Here is a 12,581-nt window from a genome sequence, read left to right as displayed (position 1 = left end):
ACCCTGGAAAAACTGTATTTAGCTGTACTGTCATCCAGGGGACACGGCCAAGTTTGGATGTCCGCTATGTCTGGCTGATCAGAATAGTTTTGTCCAGCGTTTTACTTTTTTTCTATTTTTAAACAGAGTTCAGATAAAGATTTTTAAGGGCTACCGAAAATGTTTTTTAAGGGGGAGCGGACGGTTTCCCCACACGGAGGGGCACTGCTCTGTCCCCGCTTTCCCGTGACTTCTGCCCGCAATGCCTTCCCGGAGACACATCCAAAATCATCTGCTACGTTGCCAGCGCCACGGCAGGACCTTGTGCCTTCAGCCCCAAACTCCCGGACCCACGCCGGGCCACGTAAAAGGGAAAAGCAACGCCCAGCCTGTATGCTTTGGGGTGAAAACATCCGGAAAAGGGGCTCCCCAAAATGCAATAGGAAAATAAAAAGTGGGTTTGTTTTTTTGTTTTGGTTTTTTCCTTTTTTTATTTAATTAAAATGGTATTTTCAACCGGTTGGTGACTTCCAGGAGCCGCCCGGGACCGACCCGGCACCCCCGACCCCAGCGCCGCCGCCGCAACCCACGCGGGCGCAGGGGAGCGCGGGTCCCCCCCGGCTACTCCCCGCCCCCCCGCGCGCTGATTGGCTGGAGCTCTTGCGCGTCACTCCCGCGAACTCTATCGCTGCCCCATTGGCTGGCGCGGGGCGGTTCCGACCAATGAGAAGCTCCGCGGGGGCGGGAGGGAGGCGGAACTCCCCCTCGGTGGCGGGAAAGGCTCCCGGTTTTGGCGCCAAGCGGGAGCGCGGCGGTTGCCGGGGGGGTCGGATCGCAGCGGGTCGGATCGCGGGCGTTACCGGGGCCGTTGCGGGGTCGGGCCGGCTCCTCTCGCTCTTATCGCCTTCCCCCGTGCAGCAGCGGGATCTCCGCGGCCCCCCCGGCCTCCCCGAGCGGCCGGCAGCATGGCGGCACCGGCTGGCGGGTTGGAGGACGCGGAGCTGCGGGAGGCGCAGCGCGACTACCTCGATTTTCTGGACGATGAGGTGAGGCCGAGAGCGGGGCTGCGCAGGGGGACGTGGGTGCTGCATCCTCCCACCATTCCCCCCGGGGTGGGGGCGCACCTGGTCCCTGTGCCCCCCCCCCCCCCCCCCCCGCTTGGTCGGTGGGGCTAAAGGGAGTCGGGCTCTGCAGGAATCAGCTCCTGGGGGGGATGTCTCGGACAGGCGGTCATGCAAAGTTGTTTTTTGGGTGTTTATCTCCCACCTTTTCTTGTAGGAAGATCAAGGGGTTTACCACAGCAAAGTCCGGGACATGATCAGCGACAACCAGTATCGCCTCCTCGTCAGCATCAACGACCTGCGGCGGAAGAACGAGAGGAGGGCCAACCGGTTGGTGTGGGGCGGAGGGGTTCGCCTTTGGCACCGTGCCCTAGGCGGGATTTCGGAGGTCCAGCCCTGGTTTTGTAGGTCCTTTGTGACAAGGAAGGGCCAAACCCTGTCCCCAGTGTAAAAGGTGGACCTGCTCTCTCCCTCCACGACACCCGTCCCTTCCAAACTTACAAACCCTTGATTTGGCAAAAACCTTTTGCAGCAAGCTGGGGTTAATCGCACGATATAAATCATCTCCTTTTTTAGGATGCTTGGGGATATTTTGGACTGGACTTGCCAGTCCGCTCAGGGACCCGTGAGGTTTTTCAGATGTGGCTGGGTTTGTTCAGCTCCTGGCTGTTGGTGGCAGTGACCTGACACAGAGCTATGGTGGGCTTTGGAGTTTTTTTGCCTTTTGCTCCTAGTAAACTCACAGAGCATGTGGAGGCACGGGTAGGCGTTGAGGATGAAGGCAGAAGGGGCTGCTCATCGGTCCGCATCATCACTTCCCTCTGTTGCAGGCTCTTGAGCAATGCCTTTGAGGAGCTGATCGCCTTCCAGCGTGCCCTGAAGGATTTTGTTGCCTCCGTCGATGCCACCTATGCCAAGCAGTACGAGGACTTCTACATCGGGCTGGAGGGCAGCTTCGGCTCCAAGCACGTGTCACCGCGGACGCTGACAGCCTGTTTCCTCAGCTGCATTGTCTGTGTGGAAGGCATCGTGACGAAATGTGAGACTGGGGGAAGACCTAGGAGCTTGGGGGGGCGTGGGTCCAGGTGTTTGCTGCGGAGGGGCTGGAGTCCACCAGAAGCCATGGTACGTCCTGGCAACCTGGGTGAAGGGAACAGGGGGCTTAGCAGAAGTTTTTGGGTGTTGGGATGGTCTTCGAGCTCAGCAAATCCTGGCCATGGTTGCTAGCAGTTGTCTCCCAAGTGCAGTTATGCAGTGGAGGCTCTGTTGGGGACTCTCTGCTGACAGAGGAGTGGGACATCCTTGGCCCTAACTCCTCTTTCTTCCAACCCCAGGCTCTCTGGTTCGTCCAAAGATCGTCCGGAGCGTCCATTATTGCCCAGCTACCAAGAAGACCATTGAGCGCCGATACACAGACATGACATCCCTGGATGCTTTCCCATCCAGCTCTGTCTACCCTACGAAGGTGAGGTGAAGTAGCCTTGTGGGAAGCATCAGTGGGTTCCTCTGGGAAGAACGTGCCAGCTCTGAGCCCAGGGTCTCAGATCCCTGTGCATCCCTTCTCCCTCTGCTAACGTAGCCCATGGAGTAGAGGGAGGACGCATCACATGTGTGACAGTCCCAAAGAGCTACTAGGAACATCTGAAGAAAGTCTCTGTTGGACATAAGGCCACCAGACCCGCTAGTTTAGATCACCAAACAGAATCACAGAATCATTAAGGTTGGAAAAGACCTGTAAGATCATCAAGTCCAACCATCACCAACCACAGTGCCACGTCCACACGTTCCTTGAACACCTCCAGTGATGGTGACTCCACCACCTCCCTGGACAGCCTGTTCCAATGCTTCACCACTCCCTCCATAAAGAAATTTTTCCTAATACCCAGCCTAAACCTCCCCTGGCGCAACTTGAGGCCAGGAGATGTTAGTTATGATCTTGGTTCTGCTGCAGCATGGTTTCTTGGGGGGGTTGTCAGCCAGTCTTGTTGCTGCTGAGACCCATGTCAGTGTAGGCATGCCTGTGCTGTCCTGGAGGGTTTTCCCCCTGTTTGGGAATGGAAGAAGGTTGACCTGAGCTTTGTCCCCATTGCACACTGCCTTCTGCATGGGTGGTGTGTCACCACTGCCTGTACTTACTGCAGGGCTTGGAGAGAGCTAATGTACCAGCAGTGATGGGTGTTGGCAGCTTTGGACTGGGGTGCTGTGGAGCTGGTGAACCCCAGCCTTCAGCAGTCCTGATAAAGCAACCCTTTCCAGCAGTCTTGTGTGTGTTGGGTGATGCAGCCTGCCTTCCCACTGCTCAGCTGACCCACCTCTTCTCCTGAAAAACATTGCTCCTGAAAAATGGTCCTAGTCTTTTTACCGGGGTTCCTCCACTAGGATGAAGAGAATAATCCCCTGGAGACAGAGTTTGGCCTCTCGGTCTACAAGGACCATCAGACCATCACCATCCAGGAGATGCCCGAGAAGGCACCAGCAGGGCAGCTGCCACGTTCAGTGGATGTCATTCTGGATGATGATCTGGTGGACAAGGTGAAGCCTGGGGACCGCATCCAGGTGGTGGGGACGTACCGCTGCCTGCCAGGAAAGAAAGGGGGTTACACTTCAGGGACTTTCAGGTGAGCCTTCTTTTGGCTTGAAGGACAACTTCAGCGCTCCTACTTGTTTTTAGTAGGGTCACATCTCTGGAAGATGAGATATAGGGCAAGCAGGTAGCCATCGCAAAGCTGGGTCAAATGTTGGCTTAAATCACTCGGAAGTGGTTTGCTCCTTAGCATCAGTGTGTAGCTGTGAGTTCCAGCTGTGCATAGAGGGGGTTGGATGCTCTTCAAGATGCTCCACTGATGGCCCAGTGCAATCAGATAGAGGGGGCTGCAGCTCTTGGAGCTTTCCAGCCCCCTCCAGGACTTCCTAGACCAAATGATGACCCTGTGGAAGTTTCTGCTGTGTTGTTGCTGTGACCCGTAGGCCCTGTGGGGTTTGCTGACCTGATCAGGGCTGTGTCCCTTCTCCAGGACTATCCTCATTGCCTGCCATGTGAAGCAGATGAGCAAAGATGTCCGGCCTCTCTACTCCGCTGCTGATGTGGCCAAGATCAAGAGATTCAGCAAGAGTCGCTCCAAGGTATTTAAGTTGTACTTCTAGAAGGCAGGCTTGTATCAGAGCATGAGGTTTCAGCTAGAGTAGCTTTAAGGCTGGGCATGTGGCTAAGGAGGTGTCTTGTTGGGTTGCAAGTAACTCTTCAGCCCTCTTAGTGATGTTGCTGCATTCTCCACTCACTTTCTTTGCATTTTCTGCTTAGGCTTTGATCAGGTCCTGGTTTTTTTTTGTTGCTGCTTCTATACTGCTAGCAGAATATCCTTCCTGCCTGCTGGCAGCTCTGCTGTGCATAGCTGTCAAGACAGAGATCTGTCTGTTGTGTGTGTCCTGACGCTGCCAGCTGGTTGCTAGAGAATTTCCTCTGCAGGAGAAACACCTCCCTCTTTCGTCTTCAAACCCAAAAGCAGAATGAGATATGGAGGTCTGCCCCAGCCTGGTCTTATGCTCAGACCTTTGCTTCATAGCATGGAGAGGAGAAGCTCTCACAGGCGTTGCTGCTTCCAGTGCTTGCTTGGGTGACTGTGATGGTCAGGATGGTCTAGGACTTCAGAGCCCCATTGAAAGAAAACTCTGGCAAACAGTCTTCTTTCTAAATAATTTTCATCCCTGTGGTTCTGTGATAGGAATAAGTTCCTTTTTGTGCTGAAATGGACTTGTGGAGAATTGCTCCTTGTTCTTATTTGCTACAGTTCATCTGACAGGCCATGCTTTGCCTCTTCTGCCTTAGGATATCTTTGACCAGCTGGCGAGATCCCTGGCTCCCAGCATCCATGGGCACGAGTACATCAAGAAGGCCCTTCTCTGCATGCTGCTCGGAGGGGTGGAGAAGGTCCTGGAGAACGGGAGCCGCATCCGAGGAGACATCAACATCTTGCTGATAGGTCTGGAGGGGCTGGGCAGAAGCAACCTCAGCTGGTGGTGTCGGGGGGTGAGATGAAGGAGTGCTTTCCTCGACTTAGTTTCATAGAGTAATTGAGGTTAGACGGGACCTCCGGAGGCCTCTGGTCCAAGTGTGTGCATGAGGCAGAGCCCATGTCACTGGTAGATCAGGTTGCTTTGGGACTTGCCCAGTTGGTTTTGAACATCTTCAGGGATGGGATCCCATGACCTCTGTGGGCTGCTATCCCAGTCTGTGACCACCCTCGAGGAGATTTCTTTTTCTTCCACCGTCCAGCTGGGTCTTTCTGTGTTGTCCCCATTGCCTCTGGTCCCATTGCCATGCACCTCTCAAAACTCTGTCTCCATCTTCTTCCCATGGGGTCACTGAGGGACGGCTGGGAGATCATCTGATCACCTTCCTTTCTGAAGGCTGAACAAACCCACTTCTCTGTCCCCTTCTTTTTTCCCCACTGAGGAGCCCCAAACAGGGCACATTATCCAGGTGATGTGTGATTATTAAATGCAGTCTTCTCCGTTTCAGGAGACCCTTCCGTCGCCAAGTCTCAGCTGCTGCGGTACGTGCTCAGCACTGCACCCCGTGCCATCCCCACCACTGGCAGAGGCTCCTCCGGCGTTGGCCTGACTGCCGCCGTCACCACGGACCAAGAAACTGGTGAGGAGCGGATTGGTTCCTGGTGGGAGCTTGCAGAGGGATGCTTGTTAATGCCTGGGAGGGACTCTGCAAGATCCACAAGGGTGCAACGGCGTTGCAAGGGTGACGGAGCTGGTGAGGGGTCTGGAGCACAGTCTGATGAGGAGCAGCTGAGGGAGCTGGGGTTGTTCAGTCTGGAGAAGAGGAGGCTGAGGGGAGACCTCATCGCTCTCTACAATTACCTGAAAGGGGGTTGCAGAGAGGTGGGTGTTGGTCTCTTCTCCCAAGTGACAAGTGATAGGACAAGAGGAAATGGCCTCAAGTTGCGCCAGGGGAGGTTCAGGCTGGATATTAGGAACAATTTCTTTACTGAGAGAGTGGTGAGACATTGGAAGAGACTGCCCAGGGAGGTGGTGGAGTCACCATCCCTGGAGGTGTTCAAGGAATGCGTGCACGAGGCATTGTGGGACATGGTTTAGTGGGTATGGTGGTGTTAGTTGATGGTTGGACTTGATGATCTTACAGGTCTTTTCCAACCTTAGTGATTCTGTGATCCAGGGCTGCTGTTTGTTCTGCAGTGATGCTAGCAGGACTTGCTCCATCTTAAGCTTTATGGCAATGATAGTGGTGTTCAGGGTATTTTCTCCACCTCTGTTAGGTGGTGGTCTTCTCTGTTCCTCTTCTACTTGGTGCACCCCATGTGAGGGCTAGCAGCAGCCTGGATCTTACCATCTTCCTTGTGGGCTTGCTCCTCATCCTAAGCATCCTCCTTCTGCTGTCAATTTGGGTAGGACATCACAGAATCACTAAGGTTGGAAAAGACCTGTAAGATCATCAAGATGGGCAGCCCTGAAGGGTGCTGCTGCTCTTTGAGGCTTAGCCTAGTCACAGGGTGCTGCAGTGGAGGGGGTCGGCAGGGCAGGAGATGCATGGGGCTGCTGAATGGTGGTTGACCTTCTTTTTCTCCCACCCCATCCCAGGTGAACGGCGCCTGGAAGCAGGGGCCATGGTGTTGGCTGACCGAGGGGTGGTGTGCATCGACGAGTTTGACAAGATGTCCGACATTGACCGCACGGCCATCCACGAGGTGATGGAGCAGGGCCGCGTCACCATCGCCAAGGCTGGCATCCACGCCCGCCTCAACTCCCGCTGCAGTGTCCTGGCGGCCGCCAACCCCGTCTACGGCCGGGTGAGTGCTAGTGATCCCCAGTCCCCTCCATGGGGAAGGATGCTGGGAGCTGTCTTGATAGAGGAGGCAGCTGATAAAACCCAAAAGATTCCCCAAGACCGGTGATTTGGTTCTTGCTGGGACAGGGATCTATGGGGCAGTGATGACCTGGTTGGTTTGGTCTCTGCTGCTGCTCATGGCCCTCCTGGAGGAGACTGGGGCTTGTGCGGTTTCTCACCCTGGCTGAGCGCTGCCTGGGGCAGCCCAGTGAACCCTTATGCTGGTGATGAGCCTCAGCCTTGGTGTCTGGTCTGGGATCACCAAAAATATGTTTTCCTTGCAAATGAGAGCTGCCCCCACCTTCCAGGGTGGGGAGAAGAGACTCTACTGCTGCAGCAGCCTGGCTTTAGTGTGGTGTCCATCTGCCTGGGCATACATCCTCTAAGGCCTGGCCTGAGGAGGTCCTAGCCCCCCTAGCAGACAAGACTGGCCTGTGAAGGGTCTCCTGTAACCCCTTATCTCGTCCTCTTGCAGTACGACCAGTACAAGACGCCCATGGAAAACATCGGCCTGCAGGACTCCTTGCTCTCCCGCTTCGACTTGCTCTTCATTGTGCTGGACCAGATGGACCCTGAACAGGACAGGGAGATCTCAGACCACGTCCTGCGGATGCATCGCTACCGCAACCCCAATGAGCAGGACGGGGATGGTGAGTCACTTGTAACTGCAACCTCCTCTCTGCTCAGTCCTGTCATTCCTCAGCAGGTTGTCACCCCTTGGGGGAAGCTCTTTGGGTTCAGCATCTTTGTTGAGAGCTGCTTTTGGTGGCTTTTGGAAGTTGTTCCAGAGGCTAAAAGCCTGTTCTCTGTCACCCTCCCCTCTCCAGCCATGCCCCTGGGCAGTGCTGTGGAGATCCTGGCTACCGAGGACCCTGACTTTGTGCAGGAGGAGGAACAGGAGCTTCAAGTGTATGAGAAACACGATGACCTCCTGCATGGGCCCAACCGCCGCAAGTGAGTCCTTCATCCCACAGCCCCTGGAGCTCTCTGGGGGTTTCCAGCACTGTGAGTTGATGGGTTTGGCTTGAGTATCCAGGCAGTGGCTGATTGCTGGTGCCAGCGATGCTGCAGGTGGTCTGTGGGGAGGTACGTGGGCAGGATGCCAAGGGAGCCCTGCTCCAGGCTTGATCTCTCATGCCAGGCATGTGGGGAACATCTCCTGGAGCTGAATTCCCCGCACGCCTGCACACCCGTGAAGGGTAAAAGGTGGGAAGCCCACTTCTGCAAACACCCTTTGCCCGTCCCCGCCTTGGAGGACACGCGTGTGCCTGCATTCCCCGCAGGGAGAAGATTGTCAGCATGGAGTTCATGAGGAAGTACATCCACGTAGCGAAGATGATTAAACCCGTCTTGACCCAGGAGTCAGCGAGCTACATAGCGGAGGAGTACTCCCGCCTGCGCAACCAGAGCCAGATGAACTCGGACATCGCCAGGGTGAGCCCTGGGAGCAGCTCCCTCTCAGGCCAGGAGGAGGGAAACTGAGGCACAGGCTCCCCTCTCCCCTTACGGGTGTTTTCCACCCTTGGTGGGATGCTGCGGTGGGGGGTCAGCCTCACAGAGACACCTCTCTGTTCCCCACCAGACCTCCCCAGTCACAGCCCGTACGCTGGAGACCCTGATCCGCCTCTCCACGGCCCACGCCAAGGCCAGGATGAACAAGACAGTCGATCTGCAGGACGCCGAAGCGGCTTTGGAGCTGGTGCAGTTCGCCTACTTCAAAAAGGTGGGGGGATGTGGTCCCTTGGTGCTTGGGAGGTCCTAAAATTGTCATTAAAAGGCGTGGGTTTGGTGCAGGTTGAGCACTCTGGGCTGCTGGTGGGGTCCTTTCCTGGTGACAGCATGGGGATGGGGCAGCGGTGGGATGTTGGGTCCCTCAGGGTTGGCCCATGAAAAACAGCTTGAGTGGAAAGGGGACCTGAGTCGGTCCTGTCTTTGCCACACAGGTGCTGGAGAAGGAGAAGAAGCGCAGAAAGCAGGCGGAGGATGACTCGGAGACTGAGAAGGAGGAGGACGAGGAGTCGCAGCCCAAGGAGGAGCGCAGGACAAGGAGGTAGGAGCCAGAGCGAGGGAGGGAGGGGGATGTCATGCAAGGGGCACCAGCCTCTTCTGAGGTTGTGGCAGGCAGTGCTGGCCTTGGAAATACTCCGTGTTTTGCTCAGCTTAGTGGATCGTGTCCTGTCCCCCCCCCCCCCAATTTGTAATAGAGGGACGTTGTTATTTTGTGGATAAGGAACTGGCTGGATGGCCACGTCCAAAATGTTGCAGTCAACGAGCCCATGTCCAAATGGAGATCTGTAACAAGTGGTGTCCCTCAGGGGTCTGTACTGCGACCGATACTATTTAATACCTGTGCAGACCTCATGAAGTTCAACAAGGCCAAGTGCAAGGTCCTGCACCTGGGTCAGCGCAACCCCCAGTATCAATACAGGCTGGGGGATGGATGGATGGATGGACAGCAGCCCTGTGGAGAAGGGCTTGGGGGTACTGGTGGATGAAAAGATGGACGTGAGCCGGCAATGTGCACTCACAGCCCAGAAGACCAACCGTATCCTGGGCTGCGTCAAAAGCAGCGTGGCCAGCAGGGCGAGGGAGGGGATTCTGCCCCTCTGCTCCGCTCTGGTGAGACCCCACCTGGAGGGTAGATTTAGATTGGACATAAGGAAAAAAAAAATTATGGTAAGGGTAGTGAGGCACTGGCAGAGGTTGCCCAGAGAAGTGGTGGATGCCCCATCCCTGGAAGTGTTCAAGGTCAGGTTGGACAGGGCTTTAAGCAAACCTGATCTAGCAAAAAATAACTCTGCCCGTGGCAGGGGGGGTTGGACTAGATGATCCAACCCAAACCCTTCTGTGATCCTATGACAGTCCACAACCCTCTGGGCTGTTGCCAGCTTGGGTCCCGTGCCATGGGCGAGGGTTTGTGGCTGGAAGGTGGCTTACCTGTGAGCTGCAGGTACCCTGAATGGTCTTGGCCAGATGTCTCCAGCAGCTTGGGGTTTGGGGGGTGGGTCCTGAGGTCTGCGGATTGCCTGGAGCAGGGATGACCTCTTCTTCCCCCACCCAGGAGTAAGAAAGCACGCACAGGAGGCGAGGGCGACTCCTACGACCCGTATGACTTCAGTGATGCCGAGGAGGAGATGCCGGAGGGTGAGTCCCTGGGGTTTCGGTGGCACCTCGCTCCCGAGGGTGCTGCTGCCTTCTGCCCTCGTGGGTCTGCACACCTTGGGGAGCAGCGATGCCTTGGGGTCGCTCGGGGTCCCTGATGTGGTGTGGCACCATCCAGCCCCACAAATCAAGATGAATTATTTTGGTTTTTTAAATCCTCTGTGTCTGTGTGGGACAGGAGAGTTAGTATTGCTGGTTTTTTTTTTTTTTCTGTCCACTTCCAAACTGCTGCAGAAGTAACAACGCTGGGAGGGAGTTTGGCATCGCCCACCCCATCCTAAGGCCAAGTGCTTTTGCTCTCTGGGTGCTTGGACACCAGGCAGGTTGAAGGTAACTCTTCCTTCTGCTCCAGTCCAGGCACACACTCCAAAGACGCCCGAAGCCTCGGCCGCTGGCGAAGCGAAGAAGCCGGAGTTGGCTGAGCCGAGGTGAGTGGGGGCTGAATGAGGTGTCTGTCCCTGCGTGTCCCACCCCACCCTTGTGGGTCCAAGCTGTTGTCCGATGCTGGAGATGCATCTGTGGTGGATGCTCCCAGCTCCAGTTTCAGCTTTCCTGCTGGGTGCCACTTCTGGAATGGGGAAGGGCTGAGGCATCCTGAGCTGGGAAGAAAGGGGAAGGACTTGCGTGTGGTATCTGAGGGGGATTACTTCTCGCTTTGCCTGACCAGGTTGAAAGCATTCAAGGCTGCCCTCCTGGAGGTCTTCAAAACTTCCCATGCCCAGTCTGTGGGTCTGAAGAATGTGATGGAATCCATCAACCGTGACAACCCTGAGCCCTTCTCGTTGGCTGAAGTGAAGGTGGCGCTGGCCCACATGCAAGATGACAACCAGATCATGGTGTCCGATGACATTATCTTCTTAATCTGAGCCTCTGGGTGGAAGAGCCCAAGTTCTTGTGGACTCTCAGTCTGGAGACTCTTTGTGTTTGCCTTCAACTCTCCTGAACGCTTCATCTGGCTGAGCTGAGCTTTGGGGAGCTCAACTCTGTGCACTTTACAGTCCTTCCTCGCTGTGCATTGCTGGCACCAAAAAAGCCAGGAGCTCTGGAAGCTCTCTTAAGGTTGCTGCCTCCAAACTGAAGCATTTGGGAAGAGGTTTGTTTCTGCAAGGAGACAAAAGGAAAAACTTACGTGCAAATTATCAATGTTCTTAGTGTGTTGTTTTTAGCTTTGGTGGTAGTAGTTCCAGCCTTTGAATAAAAAAATCTGGATTTAGGAATCCAGCATTCAGTAGCAGTGGTGATAAGAAGCAATATGGGAGCTCCACTGTTAGTAGTGAAGCTTTTGGTTTTCCCCCTTTTTTTTCTTTTTTCCCCAATTACATAGCCTAGATTTGCTTGTCTCGCAAGTAAAGATGCGGAATGCCTGTCCTGTTGGCTGTGACCAGCCTCTTCCCCCACTGATGTCCTACCCATCTTGGGGAGGATGATTTCTGGTGATGCAGGGGCAAGTATAGTCTGACCTGCTCCATCACCCGTGGATCAACTTGCCTTCTAGATTTCACAGCCCTGCTGGGAGTTTTGGCCCCAAACGGGTGGGGAGGGCCTGGGATGCTCAGAGCTGCCCGGGGGATGTGTCCCTGGCACGTGGGGGTTTGGTCTTCAGCTGCTCCTGCCTTCGGTCTGGGATCGTGCCCATATGAATATTACAGGACCACCACAAATGGGAGGAAACCTGTAGCAAAGAAAGGTCAAAGCTATGGGGACCTGGGATTCTGCATCCCCTCTACGTCCTGCCGGCTGAGCCGCTGCCAATCTTCCCGTGTCCTGTGGAAGGTAACCGCAAGCTGCTGAGATCATAAAAGCCTTCCCTTGCTCTTGGGGGATTTGTTGAACCCGTCTTGCTTTCTGGGAACACGTAGGTGACCGCTTCTTGGAGAAAAGGCTGTTCGTAGAAACCAGCAAGCTCCCAGGGTTTTCAAGAAAAGCTGAACGTGCAGTCAGACCAGTCTCAGCTGCTCGTGATGCCAGAGCTGCGGAAGGTTTGGGATTTTTTTAAATTTTTTTTTTTTTTTTTTTTTTTTGGTCTTAGCAAGTTTGAGGTTAAGCTTTGGAGAAGACCCTGATCAGCACAGGCTGTTTGCTGTTGTCCCTGCCCATCTCCAGGCACCTGCACAGTTCGTATACCCTTGTTTCTGGATGCTATAAATATTGATTTGAATAATAAAGTCTAGATACCGTTTCTCCCGTAACTTGCTGCTTTTTCTCCCGTAACTTGCTGCTTACTTGGGTTTAAACTGTTCCCACTTCTGGGGATGCAGCTCTGCAGTCTTCTGGGGAGCTGCGCTGCTATGGAAAGCCTTCGGGCGGCTGCCTGCCTCTTTGGGCTCAGGGGCAGCGTTGGGCACGTCCTTCCACCACGGTGCCTTCGCCTTGCTGGACCAGGCACTTGCAGAAATGCCCTTGGGCTGGGCTGGTAATAAATGTGGGCAGCTCCTGCCTCTCCCACCGCAGCTACGTGGCCGCTGCCCACCCGGAGCTACACGTCCTGGTGGCTAAAAGGACTTGGTAGCATCTCGTTGCAC

General features: G+C 55.1%; 1 protein-coding gene across 1 annotated transcript; it reads left to right on the top strand.

Moving 5' to 3' along the window:
- Positions 1-944: 944 nt before the first annotated feature.
- MCM3 (minichromosome maintenance complex component 3) lies at positions 945-12,062 on the top strand. Its single transcript, XM_059830275.1, has 17 exons — positions 945-1,025; positions 1,258-1,370; positions 1,871-2,079; positions 2,375-2,505; positions 3,420-3,658; positions 4,055-4,163; positions 4,867-5,020; positions 5,560-5,691; positions 6,651-6,859; positions 7,373-7,547; positions 7,725-7,851; positions 8,181-8,331; positions 8,480-8,620; positions 8,841-8,947; positions 9,959-10,041; positions 10,412-10,487; positions 10,727-12,062. Exons 1-17 carry the CDS (start codon positions 945-947, stop codon positions 10,923-10,925), a joined length of 2,436 nt encoding a protein of 811 aa, XP_059686258.1. The 3' UTR covers positions 10,926-12,062.
- The last annotated feature ends 519 nt before the right edge of the window (positions 12,063-12,581 follow it).

This window comes from Gavia stellata, chromosome 2 (assembly GCF_030936135.1).
Source record: "Gavia stellata isolate bGavSte3 chromosome 2, bGavSte3.hap2, whole genome shotgun sequence".
NCBI lineage: Eukaryota > Metazoa > Chordata > Aves > Gaviiformes > Gaviidae > Gavia > Gavia stellata.
Note: the sequence above shows the minus strand (reverse complement) of the source record. Positions and strands in the feature narration are given on the sequence as shown.